At 43.3% G+C, this 23,554-nt stretch overlaps 2 protein-coding genes across 9 annotated transcripts in view; one reads left to right on the forward strand and one right to left on the reverse strand.

Annotated features, from left to right (window-relative positions):
• Positions 1–20,670, forward strand: part of INTS12 (integrator complex subunit 12) — a 55,012-nt gene extending 34,342 nt beyond the window's left edge. For 6 of the 8 annotated variants that reach the window (XR_014228651.1, XR_014228652.1, XR_014228654.1 and 3 more), the window contains 2 exons: positions 7,885–8,028; positions 10,682–11,601. The gene's annotated coding sequence lies outside the window, so the exon portion shown is untranslated. Of the gene's footprint in view, positions 1–7,884; positions 8,029–10,681; positions 11,602–20,606 lie in introns of those variants that run through there. The other 2 variants (XR_014228650.1, XR_014228653.1) reach the window with 2 other exon arrangements.
• Positions 1–23,554, reverse strand: part of ARHGEF38 (Rho guanine nucleotide exchange factor 38) — a gene marked incomplete at its 5' end in the record, with an annotated part of 36,611 nt that overhangs the window by 7,648 nt on the left and 5,409 nt on the right. The window contains 8 exons of the mRNA XM_082316296.1: positions 261–383; positions 1,579–1,683; positions 3,352–3,485; positions 4,002–4,201; positions 8,597–8,614; positions 11,612–11,759; positions 16,166–16,289; positions 18,694–18,884. Of these exons, the coding sequence (XP_082172422.1) occupies positions 261–383; positions 1,579–1,683; positions 3,352–3,485; positions 4,002–4,201; positions 8,597–8,614; positions 11,612–11,759; positions 16,166–16,289; positions 18,694–18,884 (1,043 nt within the window). The remainder of the gene's footprint in view (positions 1–260; positions 384–1,578; positions 1,684–3,351; positions 3,486–4,001; positions 4,202–8,596; positions 8,615–11,611; positions 11,760–16,165; positions 16,290–18,693; positions 18,885–23,554) is intronic.

Genomic DNA, 23,554 nt, shown 5'->3' on the forward strand with positions numbered 1-23,554 from the left:
TTGTAAATTTAGGACAAAGATTTTACTTTAAACGCAGGAATTTAGCTTGAGAAGTTTTCTTTAGCTCTTCTAAGGAAAACACAGTGCACTTACACTGAATTTTATCTTATTTCTTATAGAAACTCAACCAAAAAACCCACTCATCTTTCCCCATGGATTCCTAAGGTTTTTTGCTCTTTTCTGTCCTAGTCTTCCTCACATATACCTGTTTTCTCACACGTAGAGATAGCTGTGTAACACTGGACATTGCATAAACTTACAAGGTCTTCACAGGGATTTGCAGTGTTGTTCCGGTTTTTCCAACAGTCATTGACTTTGTCATCTTTGTCTTGCAAGATTTCCTGAAGCCCAGTTATATTCTGTGCAGCCAGATGTATAGAATCCTAAATGAGAAGATGGTAGGAAGATGAAACTGTATTACGATCTGTTTTCATATACTGCATTCACTCATGCAGATACTGCAATAATACTGATGGAATCAGAAATATTTTCCGACACCTGTGCAGTATCTGTACAGTTTCCAGCCATTGTGGCATTGTTTACTGTGATAATATTTTCCTGTGTTTTGTCTATTTTCAATGTAAACTATTTAAGAATCAAGTTGTTAATGTTCAACTGAAAAAACTATGCCCCAACCTAAGGAATGTCCTACTCGAAGTTAGCTACTCCTCAGCAAGAAGCCAGCCCAAGACCCATGCAACCTCAAAGGCCTCTTTTGGAGGACTAAGTAGGACTACAGTGGTGTATTTCACTTACTCTGGATTTTAATCTTAATGAAGTGTGCATCCGTTTGGATAAGGAACAGTCACCACCATTCCAGGCAACAACCTGTGTCGGCTGAGCTCACTGGCCTTCCCCCGTTTGCTGAACCAAACGAGGTGTGTTTGCGATAAGCTCTGGCCAGCTGACTATTGATCTTACCTACCTCTCAAACAACCTTCATGTCTGGTGTGGGCACACTTACAGTTTGAAGGGCCTCGTGCCATCTACAAAGCTGGCAAGTTGTCCATGAGAGGGGAAAGTTGATAAGTTACAAGCCAACCCACATTGTCGGAGAGGAGGATTAAAGCAAAGACATCTACAGCACTGGAGCAGTCTACATCTAATGCTAGCCCTCAACACAACCTAGCAACAGGATCAAGGAAGGAGTCCTCACATCCAAAATATGTATTTTAGGACATTTTAATTCATGTGGCTGCAACTCAGTTCTTCCACTTTTAATGAGAAGCAGTTGGTGCTCTCATGCACACAGCAGATGTGCATGACCCAGATGACGGCTTCAAACAGTGACTGAAAGTCATAACTGTGCCACCAGACAGCACCTTCTTTTTTGCACTGCACCCATGGGTCTCCATAGAGCTTCTTTGTGTAAGGGGAAAAACGCGTAAGTGTGGGCTTCAAACTGCTTTGCCATGGGCTCAGTAATGCAGTAGCAGCACAGCTCATTTGTTTAATATTGTGATGTAGACAGGCGTGCTTATAAATAATTTGGTGTTGCCTAACCAGTGGCAGAAATGTGTGTTAAACAGGTTATGGATATGGTTTGTGGCCACAGATTTCAAAAAGGCCTGTACCCACCTGTAGATGTTGCGAGGAGAGTGAAATGTTCTTCACGCACAATTTCACAGTCTTCTCTAGACTTCGAAACAACTTTTCTTCCTTATTAAAAGTTTGATCTTTCACCTAAAATAGATGTTTGCACTGTTATTTTGGCAGCCCAAAAGAGCCTGGCTAATGAAAGAAATGTCCAGAGCACTGCTGGAAAAATCCCAAACCTTCCCTGAACTCCTCCCTTTGAAAACAGAACAGATCAGCCCCTAATTCTCCCAAGCTCCAGTTTTAATCCAAGAAAAATCAAAGGCACAGGACAACATGACAGAGAATTTAATTTTTAATCCTTGTGGAAGCAGGGAGTTGCTTTATTATAAGCACACCTATGTGTGCCAATAGAACTCTTCATTTTCTGCATCTTGTTGCTCCATTTGAGGAAACAATGGTGAAAATTGTAAGATATTTTTATGTCCTGGCATTGCTTCTCTGGGTGCTTCTTTGTGGGTGATGGAGAGATTTCCCCCAGGCAGGCTGTAGGTGGAGCTGTTACCTCTAGAGCAATGCCAGCTCTTCAGCTAGAAACCTCAGCAGCTGGAAATAGGCTTGTACTACTTTTTTATGCTAGCTGAAAAAAACCCTGAAAATAGGTTTATTTTCATTTGAGAAATCTCAAGTCTCATTTTCAGTGGTCTTGCTGTAAGGGTCACAGCGTGTTTCAGAGATGTGAATTGGGAATTTCTTAGTCTAATTAAGCAGGAGAGAGGGCCAAATCTTTAACAGAGGTATCCTGATTCTAAAATGATTCTCAAATGTTTTAAGCTTAATTAGAAAACAAAACCCCCCAAAACCCCCCATAAAACAGAAGCTTCTAAAGAAAAAAAAAAGAAAAATCACATCTCCTTTTAATAAAATTTAATTCCTTGTTTTTCTCTTATTTTATAGCCTTGCTGACGTCCCATTCTGAATACAAAAATTTCCACTGTAAAAATAAATGAACAGAAAAAAATAAATGTGGGTAGTTTGCGTCAGAGAAGGGGGGAAACCACTAATAAAAAAAAAACAAAACAGGAGAAAACGGCACGTATCTTGTAAAGTCACATCCAGAAAGGCAAGTGACCTTGTATAATCAGCCATCTCGTGCAGTGAGGTGCACTGGATATAATTTTCAAGGTCAGTTGTAATTGATTTTCTTTGAGATTTAGATTTAAGCTTTCCTGAAAATGTTTATCCTGCTAGGTTTTGAATTACAACCTTGAAATTATGAAGGAGCATTTTATTTTTGGCTACCCAACACCCATCGGACTTGTCACAGGGTTCTTTGCCTCTGGTCGTTTTGACGGTTCCAGGTCCTTACACATGTAGAGGCAAAGCCCGTGGCCTTTCCTAAGCAGAAGCATTGCTCATCTTCCTTGCTGGGTTCAGAACCTGAATGTTACAATGCGGAGCAAGGCGGACTGAACACGTTCTCAGCACCGACAATAACTATTTCCAGACTGTCCGCAAAGCGCTGATCTCGGGCTGAGTTTCACAAAACTACCAGTCACTTCCTCTCTGCTGAAGATCAGAAGTTTGAGAAACTCTTAGATAAAAAAGGAAAAGGTGGAGAATGCATTACGTTATTTTCTATTTCAATCACAAAGATCTTTCCTGTCTTCTGTGACAGTCAGAAAATGACTTTATAAATGATGCAGAAAAAAAGCAACACCACAAACTCCTTTTTCCAACATGTTTTAAAAAATGCCCAGTGCAAAAGCAGAACTGAAGCTGTCAATGCAAATCTGCAGTTGGCCGAGTAAGTACCTGAGGTTCTCCCCCCGTCAGTATTTTCAGATGGCTGGTGACCCTCTTGGATTTCTTGCTAATGGAGTGGATATTCAGTCGGGAAAACTTTTCTTTAAGGGTTTCATCATCATCATTCCTCTTATACTTCAGCACTGCAGACAGAGAATTTCATGACACTAATAATCTGTATTCACAGGGCTTTTCACAGGGACGGGCACACAAATACGAAACCATGTGAGAGCAGACACTTTGATGTCACTTGCTGTAATCTTGTGTGAAAATGCTTGAGATGATGAAAACCCTGTTATCAACGCTGGCGTCGGGAAGAGTGAAGCTAAGGCTTCAACGTGGCAAGTCTATGAGAAATACTGCTATCTCTGCATCTTAATTGTTATCAGTGTTTGCAACTGCGTTATGGACAATGAACATGGATATAACACGAATTCTTTCATCATTTTCGTATTTCTGGAGTTACCAGTCAGATAACATAGCTGGCTGAGGACAAGTGACATTAAGGCATCTGTTACCTTCTTGAAACCCAGCATATCACACAACTTGGGTAGCACCAGCCAAAACTGTTGTAGTGATAGGACTGGAGTTGAAACCTCTCTTGTAATTGCCAGCCCAAACCTACACAGACAGAAGAACTTACGGTGCCTTTTTCTTACCTAAGTCTTTCCTCCTTTTAAGTTCATTGATGTTCACATTAATGTTTTTCATAGCAAAAAGGGCGTCTTGTAGCACCTTGTGGTCAGGGTGGCAAGCAGGAGTTGAATTCAAGAGTTCACAGAGTAACAAGGGATATTTCATCACCCGTTGCACTGGTTTGATCATCAGGGATCCCATGTCCGTTAGATTTGTCTTTCCTCTATAATTTATATTAAAAAAATTGTCACATAAGGAGAAACTCCTTGAAGACAAAAACTTATTATTTCTCTCTAGTCATTGAAGCTGCTGCCTTTTATATCCTTCAGTTGAGCTTTCAACTACAGAAAATATGAAAACCAGAGCAGTGCTTTGCACTGAGTCATAGAAGTGCAATTACCACTTAAGTCAAAAAATATGCTACATCTGTCAGGGAGTAGGGGCCGTTGTAAACAAAACCTTCCTCTCTCCCCCTCAATGAGAAATACACACTGGGTCTGAGTTTTCTATATTTTCAGCAACCTACCAGACTATTGCTTAGACATTGCCTCTGAAACTCTCCCGCTCAGTCTGAGGGCGCGTGTGGTGCAACTCACACGCCACAGCACCCAGGAAGGGAGATGTAGGTGGAAGAACAAATAACAGGAAGTTTGAGAAACACACGTGAGCGGGGCTCTTGCACGCTGCTCGGGGCCCTCAGGCTTCCAACTGCAACATCTCCCTGCTGCGAGTAACCGGGATCCACTGCTGCATCCCTTCTCACAACATCTCTCAACTCGCCACAGCGACCCTTAAGTTTTACTGTCTTTTACCTATGGTTTTTCTTTGCCGGCTGCCAGTAGGCTATTTCTAATGATGCCTGAGCTTCCAAAGGGTACCAGATCGGGCCTGGGGGAACACTGAACATACAGGTTGTTCACCCAGGCTTGATCCAACCTGCTGGAAGTCACCTTACGCAAAGGCAAAGCAGGCAGCTGCCTAGGGCGGCAGAAGGACGAGGGTAGGGAAGTCACAGCTTCCAGCGCGGGCACAGGGACGCTCTGCCGCTCCAGGCTCCATCCCCGCTGGCTCGGCAGGGGCAGCAGAGCAGCTTCCCCAGGCACCGGAGCTCTCTGGCCCCCATGCAAGGGAGCTACCAGCCAGCTGAATTCATGCTCCAGCCCCACTCCGGAAAAAAGCCTTTGCTCACACTCTCCAGGCTTGAAGGGGAGAGGCCGTGCAGTTTGCAGGCCGTCACGACAGCCTGGGAGAAAACAGGGGAAGGGCAGGACCGAGCCACATGTGCCTTCATTACCTTCCATGTGGCTGGTAGAAACATGGGGTGTCCCCGCAGCAGGTAACACCAGGTGGCCAAGCCCTAGGGCCAGGGCCAGCATTACTGAGGCTCCAGCAACAGGACAGACATGTCCATTGTCTCTCCTCATTTACAGCACGCTCCTGAGCAAACCAGGCAACGCTAGCACCGGTGCTGGAATGAACTACCTCTGACCTCCCCCTTGAAACTGAGCGTGAGCTGTTGGTAACAGTGTGAAGGGCAGTAAAGCAGGGCAAGGTTTCCATTTGCATTCCCAAAAAGGTTGCTTTGGAGGGGAAAAGGCTGTTTGACATTAACTATGCAAGAGTTAATGCTAGGCGAAGAAGGATTTCTGCGTATAGAAAGATGGAATAACACAATGTAAAAGGAAAGTACAGAAAACAGGGAACAGCCACTCGGTTTTGCAGGCTGACATCTATTGTTTTGTGCAGCAGGAAGAGTAAAAGAGAAAAAAAAAGCTTTCATTCCCACTTTTATATGTATAAAAAGTACAAGAGCCAATCCTTACTGCTGCCTAATTAACTAACAATTTGAATGCCTTTGAGAAGAGACATCTGCATATTTAAACCATCTCTCTCGCACAGGCGTTATCTGTAAAAAAGTTCTGCATGAAAAAAAATTAACAGTAGATGCCTTTTAAGGCTTCTTGATGTCCCCAAACCTTCTCATCATTCCAGTCCCCCTCATTTCCCCTATATCCTACATTAAATATAGAGAGCTGTTTTCCCTTCTTGCAGCTTCTGGCAGCAATAACGAAAAAAAAAATCTTAAATTGTTATTGTTTTCTCTGAAAAGCCCCATGAATGCAAATCTATAAAAGCTGCTTCATGAATGGAAAAATCTTCGAGTGTCTTCTCTTTATATAGTTGCACTTTGGACAGCTGCCCAAGTGATAAACAGCCCTCTGTTCGCATATCTGCATGACACAGTCTTGCAATATGGTTCGAGAGATAGCAGGTTTGTTATAAGATAATGACTCCCTGGGGCACTAAATGCCACGAAGTTCAACTCATCTAATTCTCCCCAGCAAGATTAGCTTATGATAGCCACTCTCCCTGGATGAGTCCCGTTTGCAATGCGCCCCGTTAGGATGCACCCGGCCGCCGGGCAGGACACGGCCTTGCCACGCGACTGAAACAGGCGAGTAATGGCTTGTGACATCTATTGTGCAGAAAATTAAGTTGATAATTCATTTGTGATGCTACTTCAGCCTTCCCCCCCATGTTATTGTGAATTTAGCAAGTATTCTAGGTCATATGTAGCTGTACTAATCTTATCGCAAATTATTACCATAGCTCTGCAGTGAATGCAGCTGGCTTAACTGCAGCGAGCTTCACAGCATACCCTTCCTCCCTCCTTCCAACAAAACAGAGTCACAAATGCAGGATTCCCACCTGTTTAAAAAACACATGGTGGTGAGCTATGCAAAGGCAGGTGATTCAGGATTTAGTTTCATTTGCTGTCATTACCCAGCAACTAGGTCCAGCGGCAAACAGGATAGCCAGTGTGGTACAGCAGGGCTGAGGCCGGTGTCGTATTCAGCTTGGCAGTTTTGAAATGGTGTGCGTGCATCACAGGCTGCAGCGCGACTTAAAGTCTTGGGCTTCATGGTTTACTGTGCGTGAGTTCATTTTAGTACAAGACACGCAGGGCAAATAATTCACTGTGCCGTAAGACTCTCATGCAAACCCAGGGAATTCACTGAGGCTGCACAGTTGTTAAGCCAAGCAGAATTTACCCTATTGAGCTGCTAGCAAAGAGCAGCACTGTCTGGTATTTATGTAATTGTTTTCTTGATCATGCTTGAATGAAAAGCAATCTGGGAGCAACAACATCACAGACTGTTCGGGCTGAGTTACGCCGTATTTTCCAGTTCAATGTTAACTAGATTTTTGGGTGCGGTCCTGCCCGAGGGCTGCTGAGGCTCTGCAACCTCTAAGCTGAGTTGCAGGTGATGGCATTTCTGAGTGCCCTGCCAGTCAGCAGGGAAAGCAAACGCCTCCACACTATGCGAGGTAGCCAAGCTCGGGGAGGGTCCCGCAGCTAAACCTGGCTCATTGCACTCTGCACAGCTTTGTAAGAGCCAGTTTAAACTTAGAAAGTGAGTTGTATCCTACACTCCACTGGTAACTGTTTGAAGGAGAAAACTAGGCATTCATTTCTGACAGGGTTACGCGAGGCAGAGCAGCCAGTCTTGCACTATTTCTATATGCGTTGCTGTCTCACATGATCTTATTGTGACTCTCTGGATATTTTGTTCCTCTTGGAGCCCTGCTACTTGGGGGACTGGAGTATACAAGAATGTCCCTTATCAAAACAAAATGCAGAAAAACCATTTCCTGTCATAGGCTAAAGCTTGAAAACCCCAGCTGTAGAATTTCAACATGCAAATCCTTCAAAGAGTATTTTACACTGATCTTATTTATGACATGCGATTGACTGACCGATTAACAAATTCTCTGACTTTACAGGTGTTCCTCTCCTACCAATATAAAGCACCCTTGCCCCTCTTTTCTCTCTTAACATTTGTGTCTGGTGGTGTACTAATTTTCTTCAGTTCCGCTAACCCCTCCTCTGACCTCTCCCTGCAGGTAACTTCAGAGGATGCTGCATTTCAATGATCCCAACCTGCTGGATGTCCAGAAACTGCAGCTGTGATAAACTCTCCTTTATAGCTTTTCAAAGATGTCACATTCGGCACAGAAGTCCCTTAACCACAAGTTATCGGTGGCTGGGTGAGTATTCTGGCAAAGTATTGCAATGAGCTTGTTCTTTTCTGATGTTCTTCCAGCCACTGTCAGAGGAAAGATCCTAAGGTGGAGTTCTCATATAGGGCTACCAGAGGGGTCATCACCTTAGAAATAGCTTTACCTGCGAACCTAACGTGTATTGTAGCAGATCTACAGAGGCCTATGCAAAATGATTCCAGAGTGTCTGGATTTCAAAGACTGACACTACGCTTGTTGTTGACAACCACTCTTGCGGACCTCAGAGCTCTCTAAGCACATTTATAAGACAGCGAGGTGATAATAAAGGGCTCCGAATGAATTGGAAACCAAATTAAGTAGCTTCATAAACCACAAGTTTTGAAAGATAGTGCAGTGGTAATTAGTAAACTAGACAGGCTTAGAGAAATTGAAACTGAGAGTCTTTATCACATATGTCCTGGAAAAATCTATGGGTTATACTGATACAAAAAGTTTGTGTTCTTAGAATTTCCACATCTACAGTTTTAAGCATACTGAAGATAAATTAAAGATATTCTAAAGGTTATTTTACATGTAAGAAAGACATAGTACTTACTCTTCCTCATATATCTTTCTGCAAAAGAGAAGAAAACAAAACATATATTAGATTCCTCCTAAAAGGATTTATACAGATCAGGGGCCAGATTCTCAGATACACTTCAGTGACACAGAGCGGCCGTAACTGGCCAGTTAACTTAGGTTTATGGCTGCTATGTGTCAGCAGAACTGCACAAAACAGCCAGAGGGTACTGGTGAATCTGGCCCTATATCTTTTTGAAAGGACAGCCCCAAATGAGAAAGGATTGTCAGGAACCTGGCTTTGGCTATCAGACCCAGCCTTGTCCTAACACTGTTAGAGAAGGAAGTTTGGGTCACTGTGCTAACAACAGTAAGCAACATCAAGTCCTTAATACAAAAAGTAAAATTAAACATGTCATTCTTACATTTTACATACATTCCCATCTCCTCTCTCTAAATGAGAAAGAATACATTTCAGCCTTTTAGGATATAGAATCAATGAAGCTGTTAAGTTTTTTGTAGGCTACACATCAACTGAAACCTCTTCAGAGTAGGATGGTGTTGATACATATACTGAAAGCAGTAGGGACGTACAATTGTAGTTTGGAAACACAGAAAAACGCACATAGAACATTTTCCTTATGGTATGAATTCACTCAAATGCAAGGGAACCAAAATGTCGCTCCATCTCTGTGTAGGCTTTCCTGACATCACATCGTCAGCCACTGCTTTTTGACTGCCTGCACCCTTATCTTCTCGCCTACCGGTGCCTAACTGAGCATCTGGAAGCTGGTGCTTTCATTGCCTCTGCACTGTCAGCACTTTGCATGCTTATGACATCCCTCTGCCCCTGTAATAGTTGACCAAGCTACTTCAGGCTGAAAGCAGAGCAGGTAGTTGCCAGCATCCTTTCATTTTTACCAGCTGCATTTCTTTGGCTAAGCTAGCAAACAACATCCTCGGTTTGCATAATTGCTGCTGAAACACGGGACTCTACAGAATTTGGATTTGCACATGTCTCCAAGGCAGACACCTACATTCTGGGATGGAATTTCTCCTCTTCAGTCAACAGGAGGAATAGGAATCTCAGCATGGCTAATTAAATCTGATTCGTCTGTACAAATGTGCAGGGTGCCACTCTCAAATTGCTCCTGACATAGAAGTTGTTTTTCACATGGCAGATATTACTCAGCTGAGGAACAGAAGCCCCTAGTAACATTAGCCCATTTTAATTTAAAAAAAATGGAACAATATTCTTTCCAAGGAAAAAAAGAATTATTTAAGAAGTAAACATTTTTCAAGAATAGTCGTCATCAGCCCTTGCATTTATTATGTCTCACAATGGAAAACAGCCTATAACTTACTTGGTAAAAATGCTGCATAATTTTCTTTCTAGCGTAAGTATTCTCCAATCAGTAGTAACAAGTTTAGGTGACCACAGCTCTGCATTTGAGTGTGCACTTTCAGGTCTTAATATTTGAATTGGCTGCTATCTTTAGACACTGGGAAAAAACACAATGTAGTATACATGCACCCGTGCTTTTTTCCGTTGGTTCCTGTTAAAGGCTAATCAGGAAAGAACAAGACAAAACAAGGCTTCATTGTGAGGAAGGCTTTGTCACTTCCTGCTAGCGAAGGCTACAATGGCTCAGCACAAAATAGCCTTTCTCTTCACAAACCCCAGCTGTGATGTTGGAACAGGAGCTCCTCTTGCTGGCTCTGGAATTCAAGTGGCAGCATCCACCCTAGCATGTACGTGGACGCTATCTTTTATCTTTATTTCCTTCCATGTCTCCTTGCCTCAGCAGCAGGGATGAGCGAATGACAGTAACGGCTTCTCTTGATTAGCCGGAAAAGAATATTGTAGGCATCAGCAACTGAAACACCCCCTTAGGGGAGATACCTGGCCATCCGTTAGCCTGAAAGCCTGAGTTTATATGAAAATCTATTTCTTTCAACTTCCAGGGTAGCTAAAGCCTAAGTACCCTGCACATATACTTTGTTATGTGTTTAATAACTGGGCACGTTGCACAAAATAAGCCTTATTTTCAACATAGCCTGTCTTCAAAGCGAACATTTCTCTTTTAATGTTGTTAATATTTTCCTCCACCACTCTTTCCAGATTTCACTTGGACATACTTCTCATCTCCTAAGTCTTAACACTTCTCTGCAGACTGGTCACTAACTGGGGTGTGGTTGAAATCTCTGTTGCTGAGGTACACTCCGTTTGTGACAGCTTTACATCTCTCCTACAAGCGTGCAGCGTGGGCCTTTCCTGGAGCTGGAGCTAGACCTCTGGTCTGAAAGACTGTGGCGCGTTCCCTCCTGACAGCTCCGTGCAACGCTTTTGGGAAAGTGAGGGGGCAAGGGGATTTATGAGTGGGAAGAGAAGCACTCTCCATGGAGCAGGTAAGCTGGTTCCTGCAACCGGCTGCAGGAGGAAGCCACGCTGAAGGAAAGATGGATCTGTTATTCTGTGGCATCCCCAGTTCTCAACACATTTCCCCAAGGGGCTGGCACTGTAGGCGATGGCACAAAGCACCTTCCACTGGTGGGATGTGGCAGCTTGCTCCAATGCTGAACGCTCTCAGATACCCCTATCATGAGGGGTCCAGCACCACACAGCCACTCCAGATCCCCAGGGCCTTGCAACAGGGGCCCAGAAGCACCAGTGCATGTGAATAGCACCATTACAGGCTATTTTAATTCAAGCAATAGAATTGCTGAAGACGGGGGCAGCATGTTTCCTAGGAGCTGGGCAAGGTGTTCCCAATAGCCCATGATATGATGCAGCATTTTTTTTGCCAGTATGGGGCACTGAAGCTAAGGGAAGAGCAACCTTTCTTGCGCTATTTTTGGCCATCTTGGAGAGAAAGAAATCTAATCATGGCCCCTGGCTTGTCATCTTTTCATGAAAGCAGCATAAGCCAGAGCTCCCAGCAAGCCTCATAAAACTCCGGATTTACAGGGGACCTTTCATCTACATCCATTTAAAATGTTCCCTGCCAGGCAACTGACTATGGACGGAAATCATCATTTGAAAAGATCTTACTTTAAGGACTGTACACAGTGTCTTAAATGCTGCTTCAGTTCTTCATCCTTTTCATAGGATTCCAGCATGGTGTGTGCATCATCGTGGCGATAGCAGTAGATTTTATATGTGTCTTCTAGTGGGCCTTTAATCTGCAAGAACACTTCCCCTGTTAAGGAGAAAAACAAAGCGTGTCAAGCTAGACAACAGCATCTCAGAAGGAGTTTTATTATTCCACCACATTAGCCGTGAGCTAAAAAGGCTGGCTTCCACTTTACTTCCCTTAGAAACGATCTTGCATGTTTATGTGCATTATTTATTACATGTATTTCTCAGCTGCTCATCTTTGTCATAGCCTGGCACCATTATATCAGTGTTAATGCACAAAAATTCCCTCAGGAAAAGGCATGAAATCTCTACACCCTGCACTCCTTCATACACAACCCCCCAGTTCACTGCCCCGGCTTAATGCCCCTTCAGTGGAAACCACACAGGAGAGCTTAACTGTTAAGGGGAGACCATTTTTGTGTCGTGGGCTGGCAGGAGGGTTGAATGTAAGCCTGTTAATTTTCATTTTGACTTTTTTTTCAACTGAATATGAACTTAAATGGGTTATAACAGGAATAATGACTCCATCTCCCATTAGCTGTTTCGCTTTTATCTGTTTTGCAAAATCCTGAAATGGCAATTGTTATGGCCTAGAATAGAGATTTTTCTTCACATGATAGAGGAATAACCTCCACACCTCCCTTAATTAAATAAAACCACCACGGATTACAGCCATTTTTATATAGTATTTAGGTTTATATAAAACTGAAAGGGGAAAACATTTCCATTTCCAGTCCTCTACACCACCATTTTCCCCCAAAGAACAGTTGGGAATTTTAGATGCACTAAAGTAGTCCTGCACCCATTTCCCCCTTAGTTCTGGTGCCTAATTCTCTCAGCCTAAAACTCCTGTGTCGCTTTCTGTGTATGTAAGAAATATTATCTGAGAGGAGAAGGCATGCTTCATCTCTTCTGCTGAGATATTCATTCGGTTCTTACACCCTTACACAGCAGCGCCCTGATCAGCATCCTTGGAAATGCATATAATAAACAACAGCAATGGTGAAAACTCCTGTGTCAGGCATTTACTGAAAATTGCATTTATGTGGCAACCAGTCTGATGTTTTATAAACATTTCTGTTGAGTTATAGCAATGATTATTAAAGTTAAAAGCCGAACACCACATTAATTGGGAGCTCTCTATTCATTCACAGAGTGAGCGCCAAGCTGTCAGGCATCCTGCGTGTTTCATCCTGACCGGAGTGGGCTGTTTCATAATACATTGCATTGAACTGCTCCGTCTTAAAGTGAAAAATGATTCAGTTACCACAGTAACACAGCTCTGGATTTTTTCCCCTAGCAGCTAAGGTTAACTGGGCTGTCTAATGCATGTTGGTTTCAAGGTGCGAATAAGGGAACGACAATGACAGAGCTAAGACCAGACGAATTCATTTTAGTTACTGTAAGGCCACAGTCAGAAAAGCACCAGCATCCTACAGTTAAATGCTCTATAGGTCTCTGTCTTCTCTGTCTTCGCTTAATGCTAATGCTGATGGCTACCAACGCACATTGCATCCTGACTTTCCCATGAACTCTCTCTACAGGCCTTTATTAGCTAACGGTGTACGGGGAAACCTTAATAAGCTTTCTCTTGATCCTGCTCCCTCGGCACCTGATTCTCAGAGATGCTGAGCTCTCGCAGTTTTCACTAACTTTAAGCGGAGCTCCAGTTGCTTAGCACAGCCCATAATGTGTGAAGCCCTCAAGTGAGGTTATGTTTTCAGTAGGAAAAATGCAAGCTATAGACTTACAGCTTATTTCAGTATATGCTAGAGGCTGGAACATTCTCTTCTCCAGGATGAAAGGGATGAGCAAGATCTGTTCACTGATATATTGTGCCACAATGACAGATACTTTCATTGATGCTCAATGATGAGAAAACTTATGTGCTGATTGCACGGATAGGGCCTTTTAAAAGCAGACGGATTTCTTAAGCCTAAAGCCCTTCTTGGTTCTGAGCCATGTGGACCGAATCAGATGAGTTTTGGGCATATGACTGTGGGAGCTTGCTTTATGGGCCAAAACCACATTGTATTTGGGCACAGGTTTAAAAATACTGAGTCTTTTGCACACACTGACAGATGCAAATCTGCCTGATGCCTCTCCTTAAGCATGGTGGTCATCAGTCTCAAAGAGAAAATCGTAGGAGCGACAGAAAATCGCTTGAGCGACAGAAACAGTTTCTCCCTGTGGCTTTCAGTGGCGCGCCCTGTGTGGACAGCAGTGGGAGAGGGAGGAAGAAGGGGCCTAATAGCTAAAGCCAGGGTAAGGTTACTAAGCCTTCATATACAGTATCCAGAACAGAGAGCAGGAAAAATACAGGAGAGAACTAGAAAGGGTACTTAACCTCAGCGGCATTTAGCATCAAAAGACCAAGCACCACAAAAGGTCTCTCTACATTAGCATTTTAGCTCAGGTTAGGAGAGGGCTTTTGAAGCCAGTCTCTCAGTAGTCCTCATCTCCCATGCCTTGGCTGTGTGGTGGAGCAGTCACGGACACACAACCTGGATCCCTGTGAGGATGGTAATTACCAGAAGATGCACTCCGAGGACACATCTTATGCAGTCCAACCATAAAGGGCATCTCTCAATCTACAGGAACAGGCTACAGCCAATCTGAAGTAAGACCTCTTGACATGTGTAGTATGGATACCAGGTCCTTAGCACCAACGAAACAGCTGGTTCACTCTACAGTTCACTCTACAAGTCTGCTCCTATTGGACATTGCTACTTGTCAATGTGGACATAGCATAAGGTGTGGAGAACATAGACTAAAATAAGACATGAATACGAGCAACCACATTGTTTTGGTTTCAAACCAGTGAATTAGCAGTTCTCCTCAAACTCACCATGACTGGGTTACCTTCCAAAGTAAGATATTTCAATGCATGATGTTTAAATACCATAAAGATGATAGAATATGAGTGGTGTGTTAAACTGATTCTCAGCCTGCTTTTTCTGTAGACTGGCTTTAACAACTTTTACACTGATTATGAAGATTCTGAAGACAAAATTATCATCTTGCTGTACTTTTAGAGGATGACAAACTTGCTAACTTATTGCTTATAGTGATGCAATTATTCTCCCTGCTTTTGTCTCAGCCTTTGGAAGAACATCTCACACCATACTTGTCATCTTTTTCCCTGCCATAATTTAGTCAACTTTGTGATCCACGATCCCATACATTTTCATGGTTCTTTGTCTGATTCTGGAGAAATACACCCTAATAGATGGATGAAATTGTTTGTCTTCACTTCTGGATGTGGCAGGGAACTAAGAGGATGATTCTCTTGGCTGTGAGAAAGGCACTTCCTGCTAGAATAGAACATTGCTTATTAAGGGTATGACTCATCATGATGCACTTTTATTGAAATACCGCCAAACAACACAGTCACATCAAACTACGTTAAGCTGTTGCCTTGGCGAACCAGATTGAGATGTGCTAGGATTAATACTTTTCCCAAGCCTTGTATGCTTTAATGCCATGTTTCTTAGTCAAACAGCAACCGATGATTTTTTTACCCCATTATGTGCGAGAAGAGGGGTCCTTTCTATAACATGTTACCTGTGGTATGTGGTCAGTTTAGGGAAGAACGAACCTCTCTGACCTCTGAATCATGGCTGGAAGTTTTTTAAACTAAACTGGCTGACTTTGCACTGAAGCAAATTAAGAATTCTCACCTGATCCCTTAAGGTGGATCACCTACTGCCTGTGCGCTGAAGAAGTAGTTATGGGAGAGCTGATGAGCGGTAACTTCTTAAATCTCTCCAGCTGTACCAGAATGTCAAGTGAATAGATCACAGTCTTAACATTCGTGGCCTGACCTGCAGAACATGTGACTGTTGTGACATAGCCAGGGGCAATCTGTTTGCTGAAAATACCCGTGATCCCTACAGACATTCCTGCACAGATTCCCACAAACTTCATATCAATTACAGCTTTCTTGTCTTTACTGACCGTGTCCCTGTTAAGCCTTAACCACCTCTTACATGAATTGTATTGCCAGTAGATACGTGTTTACGATATTCAGCAGGGCGTTGTGACGTGTTTATTATTCCAGTCATTTTTAATGCTTTTCTTGAATGGTACAATTATGAGTATGCAATATAGGAGTTGGTGTAAGCGTGAGCAGAGTTAGGCAGGCAATATCAAACTAGATGAAAAGGATATTATCAGTATGTGGCATAACTCAGTGCTGCAGTTTTTACTCATGCTAAACTCTCTCCTTCCTTCCTTCCTTACCCTCAACATCCAGATGGATGGAAAAAGAGCGCCATGATCATACGAACAGAGTAGAGCAACTGGACAGGTTTCACATGTCATTTTTCCTGTGTCATTATGGACAGCTTGTAGCACGTTAGCCTCTGGGAGTGATACTAGTCAAGTCTGATGAGGGTAGAGGACAGGAGAGTTTTATGTTTATGCTTTCATGTAGCTTTGTAGAACTCAAGAGGACAGTAAACATACCGATTATTTGCATGGGTGGTTCCACATCTGTCGTGGCTTCCTCCAACAATGACAGCAGTTTGGCTGATACTTGATGGACCAATTCAATGTTGCTAAACAAGCCATCCACGTCAAAGCGAGCAATCTAATGGAATACAAATATTAAGCGGCTACTGAGGAAGGATAAAGAAGGACATTGTGTATTACAGACCTACTTTTGCTATGCCCTGAGTGTTCAACACTCCAGGAAGCACCACTTCTGCAAAACCTCATATAAACATCCTCCTTGTGACTTCAAGGACACAAATACATTTTTCAGATTAGTATAATATGGTTGATGCAGTTAACAAAGGGCATGTTATCAAGTGCTTTTAACCTTATTTTGAACTATTCCTAATCTGTAAGTGTTTACCTAGGAAGGAAATAAATATTATCATCTGAATAAAGAAAAGATCCTTAGCTGGCTTTAAAATGTTTGTTTACTTTCCCACTGAGAAAAAGAATAGCTGACAGTGGGTTTGATTCCCTGATTACCAGTTGCTAACAGAGGCCACTACATAAACTGAGACCTTGGCACTCTGGTGCCAGCTACCAGGTACAAAGACTTCCAGACGGCGGTACCCTTTTAAGTTAGTTGTCCTATAAATCCAAAAATACAATCAAGATCATATAATCTCCACTAAACCAAACAATTTACAATTCTGGGTATTAATATAACCTGAAGAGCTTCCTATAGAGCCTGGGTGCACAACAGGTAATGTGCTAATACTGAGAACAAAGGCAAGACTGATTTCGACATCCATATTGATACCCTCCGAAGTATCTATCTCTCCATTAGAAACAGAATTGCTGACTTACATAGCAGCTTACCAGATGCCAGGAGGATCAAATTGCATGCTATTGTAACAGAATCAGAAATATACTTTCAGTACTAATGCAGTTAATTTCTTTGTAAGTATTATAGGGGCTAAAACATGTTTTATCCATTTGGAAATATGAAACAGATTCATTGCTAGGTCAATTTTCTAAATGCTATCCTTCTCTAAACACATTACAAACTTTCAATACAGTAGTTTATCCAAGAACTAGCCTTAAAACCATATAACATTCTTGAAAGCCTTTCAAAAATGCAGAGGTTATTAAATTAAGACAGTTATAATCTCTAAATTACTTTTCCTGTATGCATCTAGCACAGGACTTCTGACCTCCGCCCCAGCACCATGTCTACACAGTATTTGGAACTACGCTGTGCATGGACACTTGCACACGTTAATACAGTGACAAAGGACAGAATTGAAACATGTTTTCAGTTGGCTGGAAAAGAGCAAAGGAACACAGCATGCTTGTCAAAAATCTCAGCGAGTTCAACCAGGGAATACTCTTGGTTGGTGCTGGCCAGGCTGGGGAGGGAGTCAAGTGGAGACTACTTCTAAGCGGATGAACAAGTGAGGAGAAAGAAGAAGTCAAGACCCCTTAAAGTTATGCCAGCAGATGCCAGCTCTTCTGAAAATGGGTTGGAACAAACTCTGGCAGAGTTTTAGGAAAGAAAAAAGGTCCTGCAGGAGCTTAAACAGCACAGGCTTCAGCTGGCCACAGCGTTTCCCAAAGAGACAGTGCCAATGTCATCTAAAGACACTTTGGCCCCCGCACCTGTATTTTGTCACCAATTTCATAAGAAACCCTACATACAGAATACTCGGTTTAAGGTCTGTTTAAAATTATTTTTATTCTGTTATTCTGTATTAGCAGCAGATACCATTTGTGCAGCCTCTGTGAACACTGTGTTGCAGGCCCCACATATACAAATCTTTCTCTGGACAACCTCTTCTATTCCCAGCTTTTGGCTGCACAATTTTTCTACAAATTGAAATACTGTTGAGGAAAAGGCACTCTTTGAAGTGCCTTTCAGCTGAAAAAGAAAATGGGTATCTTTGGCCTAATAAGATCTTTTGCCTGAAAGATAGTTTATGAGCCTTCCTTCTTAAACGTACCTGTTCTGTGTAGAATGTGAATTTCTGAAGTGCTCACTGGGCTGTCAGGCATGGTATTTCTCCACCACAGCTGTCTGAAAGGCTGGATAAAGTTATCTTTATGACTGAATTTAACCTTGATGGGGAGGTTCATGCCATTCCAGATTGTTGTCATGGAAAATGCTTGTTTTTATTGGTTTTTACTGCTTTTAGAGGCGCCAGTAAAGGTCTGCCAGGGCATGTACCAGGGGTTATAATTACAGAGCAGTACGGAGAAGTGAAAACTGCTATTGCAGCCCACGAGCAGGGATATAGCATCCAAGCTGCCCTCTGGGCAAGTACCTTGATGCAGGCTTTATGCAAGGGCAGCGCAAGCGTCAGGAGCGTATCTGTCTGACTTCCCACTCCCTTGCGAGAGCCCTGGCACGTCCCTTCCCGGAAAGCTAGCTCCAGACCCGCTCCCAGCACCACGTCACTCTCGTGCTGACACTTGTGCTTGCATTAAGATTATCTGCAAGCAGAACGTGGGTAAGTTGAGACCTTGACGTCATCGCCTCGTCCTCCGCCCCCGGCGCTCACCTGCTTGTTTCTCAGGGGCTGAATCACTTCCTTGATGCAGAGATCCAGGTCGCTGATATAGTCTTTCTCCGTCTGCATGAGTTCTGCGATGATTTTCACCCTCTTGGCCATCATGCGTCTGCTAACTTGTCCTTCGTCCTCCTGCAGCAAAGTGGCAGGGGATGAGGACCCCGGCTGCGGGGCCATTTTTTCTGTTTAAAAGAGGGAGATTTGTGAGGAGCATCGTAATCCCCTGTGCTGGCCCAGCTTCCCCTGCGTGACCATGGGGGAACGTAACCAGTGCCTGTTAGAAACTCCCAAATCGCCATGGGGAGCAGGAAAAGAAGCATAAGAAATGGCAATCCCAGATCAGACCAAGTGTCATCCCTTCTCCCTCCTCTAAAAGCGGACACGGGTTTGGCGAAGGAAACCATCCGTTTGGCAGCAAGGGGATAACCCATCACCGGCTCCCCTGGCTTTGATGTTATGTATGTGGGCAGAAATTTTCCATAGAGCACAGGAGAGTCTGATCCTTGTCACACTGAAATTTAAGGATAGCTGATGCCCTTCTACTCCTTTGAAAACACAGTCTTGGTCTGACATCTATTATGATTTGGAGGATGGGAGAAAATACGTTCCTGTGGAAGAAAAAGGCTGTGTTTACCATAAATAAGCTTCACTGAAATAACCTTTGCTCTGTACGATGTAATGTTGAGTCTATTCATGGAAGGCTGAGGGCTGTAGGTACTGGAAGACAAACTTTCAAATGAAGACAATGTTACTAACGATGATGATGAAACCTGTAATTCTGTTTAAAAAGATTTCTTTGAAAGAGGCAAAGGAGTTACGGGAGAATACGGGAAAACCTTTAATGATCAATAACAAACATTTCTTGGAATAGAGATCATTGGAATCAGGACATTCTTAACTATTTTTCTATACTTAAGACCTAGAATATCTGATTTGTTCCAAATACATGGAAATGCAAGTGAGTCTTTTACAGACAGGTAATTTATGTATGCTATAGGACCTGCACACAACCTACTTATCTGTAATGATGGTCTTCCCTTTTGCTGGTTTGTAAGCCAGCCTGCAGACATCCATGTCAGCTGTACAAAGGGCACCGAATTTTATCCATGTACACTGACAATCTGTATTTTTCATTAGGAAAAACACACACACAAAAAACAAGTGAAAGATTTCAGAGGCTATTCTGGTGTTTTTCTGCTAGCCACAAGATGGTGCAGAGCACCAACAAAGATGGACATACCATTACCGTACTCATCTCTGCATTACCCAGGTCCTGCTTTGACAGCACGGGCTTTCATTGCTCAGCGGCAAAGGACAGGAATCTCTACCGAGGATCAGACTGCTACGCCTTCGTGTCAAATTCTTGTAGGGAGCGTACTGTATAATAGCAAGCAGTATCTGATGCTTTGCTCGCTGATAGCCAATACCGAATATATTGCAGTTGTTGGAATTGATTGTCAAGGGCAAGGTCATGAGCGCTCCAGTGGGCGTCGAACAGCGCGCAGCTCACCAGTACCACACCGGCCCAGGCTGTAGATGATAACCGGGAGCTGGACTTGCGGGAAAACCAAGCAGCTTTCAGGAGAGAGGGCTCTGAGCCGTCTTCCACTTCGAGGTGTAAAATGTTATAAATCCAAATTATCGTCATTCCCAACCCCTTCTACAATTATGCTGACCACTGATATTCAGAAAGGACAGTTTTGTTATTAATCCTTCTGCCATCAGGTTTTCTAGTGAGTCTGATGTGACCACAGTTATTGTTTTAAATAGCTGCTTTCGGGACTGCACCTCTGTCTCTGTACTGATAGTTTTAAACAGCGAGGACAAGGAACCCAAACAAACCGGGGAGGGGGGCTGCTTTTTCAGACTTTTTTGTATTTAGATATACTTTTTACCTTTTTTAGCCTTGAAGTCTGCGTATAACACAAGCATGAACATTTTGTCCTCAAGTTTGTACACGGACAATAAAATGGAAACATGATGAGGATGTCTCCCCTCCGCGAGCCTTAGGCTATCGAAAGAGTTTTAAGCTGAATCTTGCTGTAGTGAGTCCGTGCTGGTGCGAGTGCACAGACTGCACAGGAGCTCACGCTGCTGCAGAGCTGAGCCGCCAAAGGTGCTGTGTGCTGGAAGAAACAGACTCTGCCCTTACTTTAGTGAGGAGGAGAGCAAAACTGGTACCAGTATCACTCCACAGCTCCCTCTGAGCAATTTTCTGCTAGGGTTGCAGAACGAGACCACTTTGCCTGCTGCTTACGTGCTAAAATGGTAGGTACTTTTTCCTCTAAAAACTTACAGTATGTAACCACACTTATAAATTCAGAAGGAACCACATGAACAATCCATTTCCGTTCCAGTTCTGCACCAAAATCGGCATTTTTCTTGAGATCGGGTATGAAAATATTTGCACGTGTGTCCGTATGGGAGAGTTCAGGAGGACTCCTGAGCAAGTGCAGGAGGACCCGACGTCCTGGAAGATCTCAGAAGTGTCATTTCGTCTCAGATGCAGCACTGTTATGATATCAGACGGAATTTGAAGGTAAACACAAGATGCTGTGCAAAAGAACTTTCTAATTAGAACTTTCTAATACCAGTGGCAGGGGAGGGCATTATATGAGCCAAATAAAGCCGCTGTATCCCACTTCAGGCTTGAAGTCGCAATCCCTTGAGAGGCTATTCTTTCAGTTTATGTCATTAGATTGCCCTGATCAAATTTGATTCTTGAATTATGTCAGGGCTCATCTGTTATCCTTATTGCATGATAGATAATAATGCCAGGAAAGAAAAACTATTCTCAACAGGAAGAAATAACCATGAGAAATATCAGGTAGATGCTGTTTCCTTATAGAAAACATCTTTTTTAATAAATGTATCCTTTTGTTAAAAGTAATATAATTTTCCATCTTCACTCAATACATTCACTTTTTCATTTCAGGCATGTCTGTCTCTATAGAATGCAACAGCAAGATCCTGAAGTGATGATTACAGCCAAAACCTGTGATTTCATGTTCAGCTGATTGCTTTTGACCAGTCTGAGAACATTAGAAGCTTGCTGAAATCCTTGCGGAGTAAGTGAAAGTTTAATGAATGCACAAACAGCAAGTGCATATCTGGAATATAAGCAGACTCGTTTCTACCTGGTAACGTGTACCAGCTCCAGAACGGTTCAAGAGGGAGGATTAGCAGGAAGAGACATTGCTGAGGATTAACTGTTACAGTAAGAATTTGGCTCGTTTGTCCTCGGAGATGCCAGGTTTAGGAAAAAGAAAAAACTGCCTGTCAAATGGTTTATTAGACAGCTACATCTTAAGACCAGTTTACAAAAAAAAAGTAATTGGTATTTCTAGTAGGCATAAAAATGTAAAGTAGAAGGTAGTGTTTGCAATTGTTGCCTTGCGATGTCTGTTACCTTCAGGAGTCCCCTTTCTGGAGGACTTTGCTTTGGAGAGGAAGGCGATGCCTTTGGTTTTTCAGCTGTGTATTGAAGTAGAGAGCTCCAGTTGCATGAAACAAGAGGTTCGCTATGTGATGACGCGGACAAAACAGCCACACGTCTTACAAAAACAGTTGCTTGCAAGTGTGAAATCTAAAAATATCCCCCAGATGGAGACATCCAGCAATGTAGTGAGAGCATGGAGGAACAGAGCCTGCAATGTGCAAATGCAGCAGCTCTTTTCTAGACCCAGGGGAGGGAGGTATTGGGGGATCCACAGCAAGCGACCAGAGGAGCAGCCAGAGGAGGTCTGCAAGATGTATGCGTGCAAATTTCCCTGGCTTTCCCACCTAGAGAGGGAGCAGCTCCAAGAGGTCTGCTCTATTCATCCTTCCTCCCAGGTAAGATGCTCAGGTTGGATATTACGTTTGCCTTTGGGGATGGGACCCAGGTTTCTCCCCATCTAATGCTTTCCATCTGGAAGTGAAGGTACTGGCACAGAATATAGCAACAAGTACAGTGATGTCGGTGCATGGAGTGAGTAACAGGCCTTTTCATTACTTAGACAGCTCTGGAGGACACCAAAGGAAGGCAAATTCTGCACTCACGCTCTGCAGATACAGGGATTTTGCCTGGCACAAGGGAGCAGTGAAGGCATAAGTTATCAAGGTATAACAAACACAGCATTATTGTGTTTTCACGGGTGAAACATGAGTCTCACACCACCCTAGATAAAATTATTCCTCTGTGAAAGCAAGTCCTCAGATAGCCTGTACCCTCAGATAACCCAGCGATTACACATGGGAATGTACACGATTACACATGGGAATGTACACCGGCTTTTATCAGCTGGATTTGGGAATGAAACCCAGGCAGCCAAGTTCAGAGGCTGCTGCTGTGGCAGCTTTCCTCTCCCCCCTCATATCTCCCCTCGCACCGCAGCCCCGGGTCTGCCCCTTACACCCCTGCTTCCACTGCAGGTGCCGGGAAGGCTGCAGGGCACAGGGACACTGGGACCCTTGGAAGAGAGGGAGCCTGAAATGGGACAAGCAGCAAGTTTTGCACCAGAGCTTTTACAGTAGAACAATATGGTGCAAACATGGTGCGAATTAGATCTGCTGAACTCCAAGTTGGGCCTTGAAATACAAAAGGATTGGGAGAGGTTTGTGGAAAGCCTTTTTTTCTTCTACTCACAGACACACATAACAGCAACATTGTTCAGGAGCGGGTTTGTTGCACACAGGCTGCGAGTTACACATGCAAAAAGCCCCTTTTCTGAACACAGGAGGAGAACACCGCAGGGCCAGAATGACCTTGCGCCAGCCTTCCTGGGCAACAGGTTCGCTCATAAAATCTGCATCAGAGACTTCCTTGCAATTAGGTCATTCAATCTTTGATCACTTTTCTGTTCCATAAGGT

This window comes from Platalea leucorodia (assembly GCF_965183815.1).
Source record: "Platalea leucorodia genome assembly, chromosome: 6".
Taxonomy (NCBI): Eukaryota; Metazoa; Chordata; class Aves; order Pelecaniformes; family Threskiornithidae; genus Platalea; species Platalea leucorodia.